We start from the raw sequence: 15,513 nt of genomic DNA on the forward strand, positions 1-15,513 counted from the left end.
ATTAAAATGGATCACTATTCAGCAGGGTGGTTAACATACTGGATGTACTAGCACAGAGCCATTAATGCAATGACTGATAAGCCAACTGCTTAGTTAAGTGGTGGTCCACAGCTGAGGTGTTTTATACATTCACTCTATGGACTGCATTTCTCCATTTGTTTCCAGGTGTAATTTAAGATGGAGAGGTTGTTCTGTAAAGCCCAAAGTGGTTTGAGTCCTAGCACCTTTAGAAACTGTTTCTCCATCTAAATCATGCAGATAATTTAGATCAAGTTGTGAGACTAAGCAAGCGTCACAGTTGAACTTTGTTCTGGCTGCTGGCGATAACCCATCAATTCTCCCTGTAATGGTTAGTGATTCTGGTATTTACGTGACCAAAGCCAATTCAGATTTCTGCATCTACCGCAAAATAATTTACTCACTGTTTGTATTGCATTAGCAGGAAGAGGCCACAACCAAGGGTTTGTCTACGCTGGAACACTAATTCTGAATAGCTTTGAAATGAATTAAAAGTAGCCTTAATTTGGTTTGAATGTCAACACAGGAGTTTAATGCAGCTTAAATTCACAGCTTTAGTTCATTTGGATTAGCTTCTCTGAGTTTTCCTGTGTAAACCAGGATAAGAGCCTCCTTATACTAGTCTCTGCACCAAAATGCTCATAAGACAAAGGATGAAAGAGAGACCGTAGTATTCACACACAGGGAATTAAGATTCACCCATGGTGTCAGAGGAAGTCTGAGATCTGGGTTTGATTACCAGCTTTGCCAGTCTCATTCTGATGCTTTAACAATAAAGCTATTCTTCCTCCCCACCACTTCCTAAAGTGAGGGGGGGTTTTGAGTTGACAATTTTTAATGTGATTTTTAAAATTTGCAGGAGAAGTAGAATTTCACCATTTAATACTTCAAGCTCCCTAAGGTAAGCCTTAGCTGCAGTTATCAGTAAGTCTCCAGTAGATGGCTAAGAACTACTCAATAAGAAAAGAGAGCTAGAACAGATAGTTATTCTGGAAAAGCTCTCTCTTCCCATCCTACAGCCCTCCTCTTGCCCCTTGGAGGCCAAAGTATGTGATTAGGCTCTCCAAATTTTAATGTAATAGTGTATCTTGGGCCCAAGCAACACTCTAAAGGGAGGTGCAAGAGAGACAGGAGAAGGACTGTTAATTCTTTTGTCACATGTCTGAGTAATCTCCATTATCATCAAATAATGCTCTGTTTTTTACAGGAACATTTTAGTATAATCCACTTAACAGTAACTTAAATGCAAACCCATGAGTTTGTATTATTTTTTGGAATGAAGTGGACTAGTACAGCAAAACTAATATTCTAAAGGAGGAATTCTCAAACTTCATTGCACCGCAACCCCCTTCTGACACCAAAAATTACATTACCCCAGAAGAGGGGGACTGATGCCTGAGCGTGCCTGAGACCTGCCACCTTGCATGGAGAAGGGATGGGGGGGGCAGGGGGCAAAGTGGAAACCCAAGGGCTACAGCCCTGGGCAGGGGTCCTGTAACCTGAGCCCTGCTGCCCAGGGCTTTGGCTTTGACCTTGACCACAGGCCCCAGCAACTCTAACACCAGCCCTGCTGACCCCATTAAAACAGGGTCAGAACTGACTTTGGGGGCCCCATCCACAGTTTGATGACTGCTGTTCTAAAGCTATACACAAATGCACTTTCCTCCTGTACCCAGCCAAATTTCCCATCGTTGTAATTTAAATCTCAGGGAGCAAGGACAAAAAATAATTAAAATGTATTAACTGGATGATTTTGTCTTGGTTAACATATGTGTATTTTGTATTAGGAGAGGGGAAAATTAGTGTCCAACTAATTAGAATGCCTGTTGCTGAAAGGTTAAGTATCAACTAGTTCTAATACAAGAGCAAACAAATCACCCCCACCCCCTACCTGTAAAATTCCAATTCTACAAGGAAGGAAGGAATTATAGGGGATGGGAGAAAGGGAACTTTTATTTTAAATGGTGCATTGTGCTCACCCTGCCAAGGCTAGAAAGTGTCTTTGCACATATTGCTCAAGCTCAGTAGTCACTAAACTGCTCTAAGGTTGATTCTTGCTGTCTCAGATTGTCTCACGGAATTAAGTCAACAACCAAAGAATAAGAAAATACATTATATTACAGTGGCACTAGGAGGCTGCAACAGAGAAGTGGAGTCTATTTTGCTAGGGATTAGGGCAGGGACTGTGTCTCTGTACAAAAAGTTTGCACTCCAGACAAAGGGTGGGAAGGGAAATGGTGGCACAAAGAGGGGAAGTGACTTATCACACAGCAGGTCAATGGCAGACCCAAGAATAGAACCCAGATCACCATAGTCCCAGGCCAATATCCTATCCCATAGACCACACTGCCTCTTCATGCAATACAATTTTGCTTATTTGTTTGAGCACAAGTTGCCGTGGGAAGCTAGTAACTGAATATGTAAAAAAGTTGGAAAAATCTGCACACAGTATACACTAAGATCTGGAACAGGCTCCCAACAGAACGCATGTGGGCAAACAATTTTGTTTTAAGAGAGCATGTAGTCCACAGAACTAGCTTTAGCCTTTTAGTTTGCTTATCAGTAACACAAAGAACCTCTAAGGCACTACCTTAAGCCTAAGGCCTTGAGGCCTATTAACTCTGGCACAGATAAGTGGCCAAATGGTCAGCTTGAGTTTTGGGGAATTGGGAATAGCGGGCTTAAGGGGGAGATTCTGTACAAAAGGATACCAGCTAACTGCAGAAACACTGAACTTGGCTATTTTAATGAGAGATACCGTGACAGATGCTTAACCACAAACTTGTCTTGGTAACAAATTGATGTATATGGTAATAAGCTAAAATCTTTAATATACTACCTAACCTATAGGATAAAGACACCCTAATGTTGTTAGGGTGAGGAAGATGGACATTAGTATGAATATTTATGACAGACCTTAGGCTCTCTAATAGGCCAGACCATGCTGTAAGGCAGAATCTGGACCAGCAGACTTATTTGCCACACGAAGGACAGAGCAGGACCACCAAATCCCCAAGAAAGGGGGTGAGTATATGTGAGGAATGGTACAAGATATTACTTTCTCTCTATTTTTGCTACATTTTTATGTGGTTTGGAGCATGTGTGTCTTTCCTAATTGTGTTAAAATAAGTGGTCAAAGCTTTGCTTTGCCCTCCATGTGAGTGTAATCATTGTTCACACTGGGGTTCCCAACCAGATATTGAATTTGATAACCTTGATTCCATCCCCAGCTCTTCTAATTGGAAACCAATAATAGAATCAGTAACCCCTAAAGAATCAGGCAACAAGAGCTGGACAAATGTATGAGTGCAATTGTAGGACAGGGTAGTTTAGGATGATGGGGCAGGGCTCAGCAGCCCTGAGGGTTCCTTTGCTTCTGGTTTGTCTGATGGTGGATGGCTGGTTCTTGCTCCTCTGCTCAGAATCTAACTGATCGCTCCATGTGGGAGTCAAGAAGAAATGTTCCCACCTTCCAGGGACACAGAATGCGTTAGTGGATCATCTCAGCAGATCTTTCTCCAACCACGAATGGTCCATTTGAGGGACATTTTCCAGAGGGGGAGAACTCCGCAGATGTACTTTGTCGCACAAAGGTCTAATAGGAAGTGTCCACAGTTCTGCTCTTTTCACAGTCACCATCTGGGCTTACTCGCAGACACATTCCTCTCCCCTGGAAGGACCATCTTTTCTATTCATTTCCACCCATTCTGCTCGCATACAAGGTCCTGTATGGCAACAGGATAAATATCCTGGCCTATACAGATGATCTGGTCCTCATTTCAGACAACTCAGAGTTTCCAACAAATAGTCAATGTCACCAGCTGGGCTACCAACTAGATGGGGCTCCACTTCAATGCTAGGATATGTGCATCCCTGCATATTGACAGCAGTAGAAGGGACTCTCAGTCCAGGCGACGCCGTTCCCGATCCAGGGTGAACTCTTGATCTTCCTGGAGGATGGGCAAGCATACTAACATCTCGGCACGCCCACAGGTTTCTGAGTCCGGCAGACACCTGAGGATACCATTGCCGAGATCCTACGAGACGTGGGCAAGATCGACTGTTCCATACTGGCACCATGGTGGCAGATCAATGCCTTGAACACCTTCCTAATCCCCCATATTTCATTTGTCCTGAGGGGATCTGCCATGGTGAAGGTACCTCTGAACGAGGTGGATAGCACCATCAGGCAGCTAGTGAAGAAGTGGATGTTTCTTCCCCGGAGCACCAGCAATAAACTGGTGTACATTTCACATCGGCAGGGCAGTGCCAATGTCCCTCGAATGGGTGATCTGTGCAACATTGCGGTGATCACTCACGCCTGCTGCCTTCTGATGTGCCTGGATGCCATGGTGAGGAACATCACGGAGAGTGCTCTGCATGATGTCATCAGGAAGCGAATCATCAGGACCCCCTCCAACCAAGATGTTGCCACGTACCTGAGCGGCTCCCTGGAAGGCAAATTTGGAAGAGACGGGGGAGACTGCTTCACTTTAGACTCATCCCTGCAATGCTACGCAACAACTGGAGAAACGTATCGGCTGCCACTGGATGTGGTGCAAGGAACGCCAAGAACTGGGAGTCCTGGTGCCACAGGTGAAAAATGCAGAGCACACAATCATCACTCCGAGAGCTAGAACCAAGCTGGAGAGGACCCTGAAGGATGCCATCCTGTGGCAGTACGTGGAAAACCTGAAATGGAAGCCAGACCAGGGGAAGGCCTTGGAGGTGACATGCAAATGGGACGCCAGCAACCACTTCCGCCTCGGGGGCAGCTTCACCCAATTTGCCAACTGGAGGTTCATCTACAGGACCCTGCTCAATTGTGTCCCGTTGAATTGTGCCATCTGTCACGGGAATTAGGACAAGCAATGCAGGAAGTGCGGCTATGCCAATGAGACACTACCCAACGTCTTGTGTAGCTGCAAGCCCCATTCCAGAGCCCGGCAGCTGCGCCACAACACCATCCAAGATCGCCTTGTTAGCGGGAAGGTGGCTGTGACCCCCGCCATCCCCGGAACAGCCAGCCAACTGCAACCGGACATCGCCACAGGAAGAAGATAGTCATGGTGGATAAAGAAGAACAGGAGTACTTGTGGCACCTTAGAGACTAACAAATTTATTAGAGCATAAGCTTTCGTGGACTACAGCCCACTTCTTCGTGGGCTGTAGTCCACGAAAGCTTATGCCCTAATAAATTTGTTAGTCTCTAAGGTGCCACAAGTACTCCTGTTCTTCTTTTTGCGGATACAGACTAACACGGCTGTTACTCTGAAACCTGTCATGGTGGATGTCACAGTTCCCTTTGAAAACAGGACCCCAGCCTTCCACGACGCCTGATCTCAAAAGCGGGGACACCTTGAGAGCTAGGGGTTACGAGGTTCAAACTTCATGCTGTCGGAGCCCTTGGCCCATGGGAACCCAGTAATGAGCGAGTGTTGCAAGAATGCAGAATTGGTCAGCGCTATGCTCGGCTGATGCAGCACCTCATGGTGTCAGATGCCATCAGGTGGTCAAGGGGCATCTATCTAGAACACATCACCAGACATCAGCAATAACAGGAGAGATGAGCTCGAGTGCCATTGAGAAAAAGTTGGGAAAGTAACTGACGAACCTCCCTGATGGATTGTACAACCTATCTTAAACTCTCAAATACTTCACTCATTGCTATATTTGCATTTCACAAGCTAGTCTTAGCATCTAATTAACGGGTAGCCCACTCAGAAAGGTTATAATAATACTTTAACTGTATCACTGAATTTATTAATCTGCAGTATCCTAAATTAAGGTTATATACTATATGTATCTTATGACTTTCCAACCAACCTTTTTACTTTTGAATAATTTAAGCACTACACGCAGATGTACAAGCACTCTTTCCTTAACCTGTGTATTATATAATTTTAACATTAGCTTTAACATTTTTAAGTCTGTAAGTACTGTCTGTTCCAATTCCAACCATGATAAAATGTTAATAAATGCACAGACAAGATGACACTTTAAAACACAATCCTCTGAATTAAGTATCAGCAATAAGCATTTAGACCCTTCATGCTAATCAAAAGAAGTTAACCCTGTTACAGAGGTAAGTGTTTTTCATATCCAGGGCATACAACTAATCTTGGCAGGAGAATTAACCCCAGGAAATTTTACCCCTCCATGCTACCCCGCCTGGTTTGTGACAAACTTATCCTAAGGTAGCGGATGGTTTCAGACAGTGTTTTACTTAATGTATTGATAGTGAAAATAAAAGATTTTCTTTCCTCTGAAGAGGCAAGTTGAATATCATTAGGTTTAAGGACAGTTATTCTTGACATCACTTTTCCTAAAAAATTCTGGCTTTGATTTTTTTTTTTTTTGTTGAGAAAAGCATTTTGGTGAGAACAAAGGTTTTGCACTTTGTAGAATAAAATGTTAATGTACAGCAACTGCTTGAGGTGACCAAATATCTCTAGTCTTCTGCAATCAACAGCTAGACTGTTCAGGCATGCTACAGTAAGAGGTCCCAGTACATCTCCATATATCAAGGTATGTTAAATCACACTGTCTTAATATAATTAAAAAATTAACAAAGGATATAAAATAATATAATTGCTTTAGAACAGGGATTCTCAAACTTCATTGCACCACGACCCCCTTGTGTACATGGGGTGGGGTGAAGAAACCAAGCCTGAGCCCACCCAAGTCCCACTGCCTCTGGTGGGGGGGGGGGGGGGGGGGAAGGGCAGGGCAAAGCCAAAGCCCCACCACCCAGGACAGTAGGGCTCAGGCTTCAGCTTCAGCCCTGGGTGGTGCGGCTCAGGCTTTGGCCCCTGTGCCCCAGCAAGTCTAACATCAGCCCTGGTGACCCCATTAAAACAGGGCCATGACCCACAGTTTGAGAACTGCTGCTTTAGAATACCAAGTCAGTACCTGAAAGCAAAGAGAAACTGAGTGAGTTCTGATTTAAAGGGAGGAATGGCAGCATTCCTCAGTAGTTTTTTTTTTTTTTTTGAGAGAAAAAAGTTTACAGCACTACCTGTAACATGGCTCAAAAAAATATATTTTATAAGCTACTTACTGTCTGAATAAATAAAAGCAGAGTACAAGTTGAACAGAGTACCAGGTCATATAAAGTAATTCTGAATGTCTCAGTCCTACTGTAAGTTATTCTCTTCAATTAGTAAAGTAACATACCTGAATACGCCAGTGTAGAGAAACTCTAGAAAGGCAATCATTTAATGCTGAGTTCCAGCCCAAACATCTCCCTGTGAGTCTTGACAAAGAGAGCCTACAGCTTTGAGCAGCTTTTGTGATGAAAGTGGTCTTGGCTTACTTCAAAATGACAAATTCAAGACTAATTATGGGAAAAGTATTCTATTTAAAATAAAAAGCTTAACTACTGCAAAGAAATTAAAGCTGTTAAAAGCTGAAGTTCAATGTGTGTTTTATATATATATATATAAAGCCAAAGATCCTATAACGTAGATTCTTTTATTACCTAAACAATAAAAATGTACAAGCCGTCTAACCCCAAGACACTCAGAGGGATGCCTGGGGCCAGAAGAAAAAAGGTGTCTCCTGGAAAAATCAAGCAGCTTTGCAGTAAGCTCTTATGCATCATGACTGAGGTTCTGTAGGAAATACTAACCTTTAGAGAACAGATACAGTATGAAACATTCTAGATTAGAGTCCTAATGATTTATTAGTGCAAGCACAACTAGATAATTTACAAGGCATGCCTTAACCGTTCATTTCATACCCAAAATGGGAGATAGTATGCTATCGTCCTCTCCTGAGTTCAAGAAGACATCTAGTGCTTCATGATCAGACATGTCCATCAGGTCCATCTGTTCCAGCATGTCCACATTCACCTCCATGGAAGACATACTTCCTATTGGCTCTGCAGCAATAAACAATATGAGTGAATTGACAATGCAGCGCATGTTCTAGGCAAAGACCATCAGCTTTGTAATGTTATTACAAAGGCTTCCACAATTGCCACATTACTGTACTGCATCCTTAATTATTAAACAGCTATTCTCAAAATGTAAATATTACATACATTGGCAAACAAGGAAAATTGATTATTGATAGGAAACAGCTTTGGTAATCGCTTAGAGACAAAAAAACAAGGTCTGATCTTGATAACAATACAAGTTATCGTATTTATAGATTTTTGATATGAATTATAAATAGCTTCTCAGAGGCAGACTCAGAACCTACAAAAGCAGGAAAGACGTCTTTGTTTCTTGCTCATTGTTTTAGAGCAGGCTGCCGTCATTATCTTTGTAAAAAGGTATTTTATTAGTATTAATATTTGTAGAACCCAGAAGCTGGGGGGGCATGGATCAGGATTCATATCACACTCAGTACCCGGCCCAAACGGGGAAGCTAATGATCCAACCAATGGACCAAATTCCGTGATGAATCCTGGTCACATGCCACCTGAGGCACGTTGCGCACATGCTAAGAAGAAAAAGATGATAATTCAGAAGCCACAATAAGGATCAGGGCCCTGTCATGCGGGTGCTATAGGAATGCCTATGAAGAGACAGACCTGCCCAAAGGTGCTTACTAATCCAAACGTTTTCTTCTTCCTGCGTCACAACTCTATTCCCCACCTGCACATTTAACAAAAATCTCTCAAGAAAGAAAAAGTACAAGACTGGACAATGTACAAGTATCAACACACAGGAGTTGTGAAAATGCAAGGAAGAGCTGTAATTCTCAAAAGGCAGGTGTTCTTTCTTCCCATTCAACCCACCAGTGTGATCAGTGGTAGCAGACTGTCATGCGGAGGGTGGCCAAACTTACTGACCCTCTGAGCTGCAAACGACAATCTTCAGAAGTTCAAGAGCTGGGGCAAGCCTGCCGGTGCTCGTGGGTAAGGGGTCTCAGGGCTTCACCACGCAGAAGTTGTCTGCCCAGGCTCGGGCGCTTCAGACCCACTCCTACTGAAGCCCTGAGCCCCAACAGGTGTGCCCCCTAGTTTTCTGCCAGGGTTTACTGACCCTGCTCAGTCACATGGTGCTGCTGGGCCCACTCCCTGCATAGCAGCTGCTGAAGCCGGCAACCTGGGAGCTGCAGACAGAGCCACTCCCTTTGCTGCTGCCTCTTCCCATGGAGCTAATGCAGCAGCTCCTCCCTGCAGCTCCCACTCCCTGCAGCACTAACACCTGGGAACTACAGGGAGGGGCCGCTGAGGGCAAGGGGAGGGCGTGACTCAAGCTGTTGGGGGGAACCTTTAAATTGTGCCCCTCCTGCCCTGTGGTGGGACTAGGGATTTCTGCCAGAGATGACTGGTTCCTCCTGACTGGGGGGCAGAAGCCTCAAGTTCCTCCCATCCAGTCTGGTAGGCGGAGAAAAGGGGTGGGGCTCTGCAAGCCACACTTTAACTGTAAAAGAGCCACATGGGGCTCACAAGCTGTGTTTGGCCATCCCTGGCCTAGACAAATGTACAAGGTATTGTCCCATATGGAGACTTCACACCATTAAAGACAAGTGCAAACTTCTGATTATTATCAGTATAATGCCAACATCAAATACTTGAAGAAACCTCTTTCCTTTAACCTAATAAACGTATTTAAAAATGTACAGTAACTCCTCACTTAACGTTGTAGTTATGTTCCTGAAAAATGCGACTTTAAGCAAAACGATGTTAAGCAAATCCAATTTCCCCATAAGAATTAATGTAAATGGGGGGGCTAGGTTCCAGGGAAATTTTTTTCACCAGACACACATACATACACACACATTATAAGTTTTAAATAAACAATTTAATACTGTACACAGCAATGATAATTGTGAGGCTTGGTTGAGGTGGTGGAGTCAGAGGGTGGGATATTTCCCAGGGAATGCCTTATTGTTAAACGATTAACTAGAATTCGGCTGAGCCCTCAAGGGTTAACACATTGTTATTAATGTACCCTCATACTCTACAAAGCCGCACGAATCAAGGGACGAGAGACAGCATGGCAGAGAGAGACAGAGGGATGCGCATTGCCATTTTAAGAATGCTGACTGCACATTGCCTTTTAGTAGATTAGCAAGTTGACACAGCAGCTGCTTCCAGCAAGCTCCCTCCGTCCTGAACCCTGTCGTGTCCCACCCCTGCTCTATGAAGATGGAGTAAGCGGGGGGGGGGACACCCCAACATTAACCCCCCTCTTCTCTGCCCCCCCACCGCACAGCAAGCAGAAGGCTTCCGGGAGCAGCTCTAAGGCAGAGGGCAGGAGCAGCACATGACAGTGGGGGGAGGGATAGCTGAACTGCCTGGCAATTGATAGCCTGCTGGGCGGCTGCCGCACAGGGAACTTACAGGAGCAGGGAGCTGATGGGGGGCTGCTGGTCCACCCTGGTTCCAAGCCCCCACCCGCTAGCTGCAACGGGCTGCTCTTTCTGCAAGCAGTGGACAAAGCAGGCGGCTGCCAAACAATGTTATAAAGGAGCATTGCGCAACTTTAAAGGAGCATGTTCTCTAATTGATCAGCAACGAAACAACATTAACCGGGATGACTAAGTGAGGTACTAGTACTTTCAGCTGCCCCCAAAAGAAGTTTGTGTTTTGACTCTACCACAATTATAGTACATCAAATAATGACTAAAATAATTATTTTTATAGCTGTCATATGAACTCTTATTTACCTTTTGTTTTGCAGTAAAACTGACTATATAACAGGTAAGCCAAAGAAATACCTTAAGTATGCATATTACTAAAAGTCTCAAACAATGCTGATGTCAGTGTGCGAACGGAGATGCAACCCTACTCCTTCCCTTGATTACTTTTTTTTCCCAAGGATAGCATATCCCCGTCTTTCACACCTGCAGCATAGTACAATACTGTACTCAGCAATAATTATGTTCTTCCTTGACTAGCGCTGGTACTGCATTATAAAACAAAGATCAAACATAAAAAGATATACCCTTTTCTCTCCTATAACGCACTGCATTGCCGTGTTTACTTACTGTGCACTGTATTAATAAAAGTGTCAAAATAAAACCAAAACAATCCTCTCACTAGCCTTCTAGTTGTGGGTCTATGGATTAAATGGAGGATATTTCAAAACTTGCCTCGTCTCTCTGCTATCTGCAGGTATCCTGTAGAAAGGTATTGCTCCATATCCTGCTGGAAGGCTTCTTCAAAGAACTTCTGACGCTCCTTTAGCTTCATCTGCTGGGTATGCTCCATATCCAAAACCTTCTGGGCATGCTCAGCATCTAGCTCAGCTGAGGACCAACAATAAAAAGGAATATACACTATTAAAAATGTAGAAACATCTGTAAATTTGCTTTTAACATGACTTCTCAGAATCACACCAATGAATTATGTAAATCTTCTGAATCATACGCTCATATTTAACATAGTGTGAATACACAAAAAAGACGACCTCCTCTTGAAACATTCTGTCTCACTTGCTAGGCTATTTGTAAAGAAAAGGACACATTTATCATTCAACCCAACAGTTCAAATTATATGTACCTCATCTGACACACAACTGATCACTCATCACAGTCACTGAATTCTAAGACCCATGGATAAACTAAGATTGGATTACACAGGTCTGAATCTCTATATACAGTAATGTGTAAGGGCAATAATGAAAAGATGTTATGTTATAGCATCATTTCTGCACTTCCTGAGTATTGCAGATAGTCCACTTTCAAAATCATACCTCATCACTCCCATAAGGCAAATATGGTATACTATGAGGTACTATAACCGGATGTCCCAATATTAAACTGATATAACTCAAGATTTCTTGGAATGAATAAACAAACACTTAAGTACAGACTTCAAACAATGACAGTGTCAGAATACTGCTGAGTAAAATTAGCAATAATGATGTTATGCATATTTAATAAACAAATTAATGTCAAGATGTTATAGTCTTCATTTTTGTGTCTGTAGAGTGAGCACAGTTGAGCCTACTTTGAAACTTCAAGGTAATGATGCCACATCAAATAATAAACTGTCAGCTATTCCCCATTCTAATAGGATAAGAAAGTACACTTCTTATAATTCTCTTAACAAAAACTTAATTCAGATACTCATGGCTGATATGTTATATCATAAAATATTAGTAATGTAATTAAAAAGAAAAATTAAAGGTTTAAAGACTGAACACTCAAAAAGTCAGATTCCTGCACCAACCTCGAACAACCTTGGAGAAAGCATATAGGAGGTCCAGAAAATTAATCCTACTTGTCACCAGTGCTCTAAGTGTGCTCAAGTTTTGGAACAAATGGAAGAGGGATGCTTGAAACCTCCCAAGTTTTCAGACATATAGCTGCTTTGAAGGATTCGTCTAAGAAAGATATGCATGACACACACCATGAACAAAGGCAGTTTACCATGCCTTTCTGTGCAACCATGGAGAACCTTCATGTAGCAAAACCCCTGTGGTTCCACTACACACAGAGTGGGTCAAAATATGAAGCACCTATGAAGATGTACAGATCCTGTGTACTATGGAGCCAAACTACATGAAGGCTCCCTGTGTGCCACAGTACATTGTGTATCTGGAGGAGACGGCAATGGATTACATTGCATGGAGCCATTCCCCTTAGCATGCTCTGAATGCAAGTGGGGCACAGTCCATCATATGGCTGAAGTAGTGACTACAGAGCGCAACTGCTGCCACTGAACAGTCAACTGTGGAAAAAAATTGTGATTCTGGCTGTGTAGAGAAGCCAGGATTTACGTATTAGAGAATTCACACTTCAAATGTTTCAGGTGGCATGTCTGCAGTGTGGGTTCAGGAGAAAAAATGGAATAGTGTCGACAACGTTTGAGAGAAGAACAGGAGTACTTGTGGCACCTTAGAGACTAACAAATTTATTAGAGCATAAGCTTTCGTGGACTACAGCCCACTTCTTCGGATGCATATAGAATGGAACATATATTGAGGAGACATATATACACACATACAGAGAGCATAAACAGGTGGGAGTTGTCTTACCAACTCTGAGTGGCCAATTAATTAAGAGAAAAAAAAACTTTTGAAGTGATAATCAAGCTAGCCCAGTACAGACAGTTTGATAATAAGTGTGAGAGTACTTACAAGGGGAGATAGAGTCAATGTTTGTAATGGCTCAGCCACTCCCAGTCCTTATTCAAACCGGAGTTGATTGTGTCTAGTTTGCATATCAATTCTAGCTCACCAGTCTCTCTTTGGAGTCTGTTTTTGAAGTTTTTCTGTTGTAATATAGCCACCCGCAGGTCTGTCACTGAATGACCAGACAGGTACAACGTTTGAGAGGTTATTCACAATTATAAGGGCTGGAAATGTAATCTGTTTTTTAAATAAAAAACCAGATTCATCCAACAGTTTCTGCAGAGCTCCTTACTTGCCAGGAAATTTTTCTGTTTATTAGTGCATGAATTTGTCAACTCTGAGCTATTAGGATAGTGAAATCCATGGGGGTAGTGTGGTGTCTAGCATCTGTTAGGAGGGTGCTTAGAGTACAGTGGGATGGCTGTCTTGCAGTATGATGGTGGATGAGGAAAAGGTGCTCCCCTGGACTGTGTACAGAACCAAAACAGAAATTTGTAATTTCCCTAACATTAGTAAGGAGGATCTAGCGAAGGGTCAAATATTAGTCCCAGATGCATTAGATTTGGTTTGGTTTGTACGCTAGTATGTAAAGTTTTAGCAGGGGCAGTTAGCGTCTGAGCTGCTTTAAAAGCAAAAGAGAATGAGGAGGTTGTAAAGGAAATACTTAAAATTACAGGTAAACATGTGAGGAGATACAAGGGCAGAGTTAAAGTACATGCAGGAAAACTATAGGATAGCTTTCAATTTTTAAAAACAAACATTCTATTGTCTTTTTTATGACAAATATAACATAATTAAGCTAGAATTTCAAGGTTCTTTGTCTTGAAATTTCCTCTCTCTTAAATAGAAGATTCCATAAATGTGGAAAGTGCTGTGCCAGTTGTGTCAGCTCTTACCCAGTCTGTAGGTGTCAGCTGAGCACTGACAGACTCATAGCTGGAAACCAAACCAGCTCTTCTGTACATTAGTTTTGTTCAAAACAGGTATTAGTCTTATAAGAATGTATTGAGTGTTTAAACTCTATGAAATGCTTGTAAATTGCTCCACGCATTAATCTCACTTGTCATGTCTGTATTCCATGCTATTAAAAAAATATATGAAAATTTTGCTTTATAAAACTCTGAAAACATTTGCTCTGAACTTGTGAACCCAGGCATGAAAATTGTCCTCCCTTCCCATTCAGGAGGCCTATGAAGATTAAACGGCCCATTAAGGAACATTACAATACAAAGGATTGGTGAATGGCCCTATCAACACCTTGGAAATGCTACATGCAAGGGAGCTCGTCTCATGTTCTGGAAGGCTAAATGTAACAGATAAAATAGGGTCACAAGAAAAATTTTCATCTCTTTGCTGTTTGAACTCACAGGGCCAGTGACAATAAACTAAGGCAGAGTTCCCCAGGGTCTGCCGTAAAAGACATTTTGAATCAACACATTACTACTACACCTTTGTCATTTTTAAGAACCATAGATGGTAAGTCATTTGTGTGTATATGCTTGCTGGCATTAACCTGTAAATAACTCATTTCTTATTCCTAGTTAATAAACCTTTATTTAGTTTATTACAGGATTGGCTACAGGCATTGTCTTTAGTGCGAGATCTAAGATACAAATTGATCTGGGGCAAGTGACTGGTCTCTTGGGACTGGGAGCAACCCGAATATTTTATTTTTGGTGCAACGTGAATATTGTGTGACCATTTATCACTAATTCCAGTTGTCTGGGTGGCGTGATAGACTGGAGAGCCTAAGGGGACTGTCTGTGACTCTATACTGGATTGGTGAAATCTAATTATAGAACATACCACCAATTTGGGGTGTCTGCCCTGTTTTTGACAGCCTACCTTGAGGTATAGCACCTTAAGCACGTTTAAGTGTTTTCCTGGATTAGGGCCTTAGCATCCTAGATGGACTTCTGAAAATCTAGCTACAGGCATAAATTACAAGTGAAAGTGAGTTATGATCTCAGCCTAGTACCCATTTGGGCACAACAAAAATACGCTCATTAGAGGAAAACCTGTCAGATGTGCCAAATACAATCATAGAATGAAAACAATGGGGATATCTGAAGGTCTGGATGAAGATCTTTTGGCAAACCTATATTGTGGAAGTAAATTTGTGAGGATCAGGTCTTCACATGAGCATGAAATTCTTTCTCAGATTAAAAAAATTAAATAAATTACACCACAACAAATGAAATTTGTAACACTTCACCGTTATGAGCCACTCCAGACAGCATCACAAGCACATTGAAAATGCTAATTTTTTCCATTCTTTCCAATTATTTACCTAGGCCCATCAATATTAGGACTTTAGTGAGGACTTCAGCTATGTTAGGCAGATCTTATAACTTCTTTGAGGGTGCTCTAGCCATTTTAAGGGTAATTATAGAGACCATTACAAAATACACACTGTGTAATCCTATATCAAACCCCTTGGTACCAGCATTCACTGTTC

The 15,513-nt window shown here is 42.4% G+C and overlaps 1 protein-coding gene across 1 annotated transcript in view; it reads right to left on the reverse strand.

Annotated features, from left to right (window-relative positions):
* Positions 1-15,513, reverse strand: part of DTNBP1 (dystrobrevin binding protein 1) — a 170,666-nt gene that overhangs the window by 524 nt on the left and 154,629 nt on the right. Inside the window, exons 8-9 of the mRNA XM_054017984.1 lie at positions 11,071-11,226; positions 7,760-7,900 (exon numbers count right to left, since the gene is read on the reverse strand). Of these exons, the coding sequence (XP_053873959.1) occupies positions 7,760-7,900; positions 11,071-11,226 (297 nt within the window). The remainder of the gene's footprint in view (positions 1-7,759; positions 7,901-11,070; positions 11,227-15,513) is intronic.

This window comes from Malaclemys terrapin, chromosome 2 (assembly GCF_027887155.1).
Source record: "Malaclemys terrapin pileata isolate rMalTer1 chromosome 2, rMalTer1.hap1, whole genome shotgun sequence".
Taxonomy (NCBI): Eukaryota; Metazoa; Chordata; order Testudines; family Emydidae; genus Malaclemys; species Malaclemys terrapin.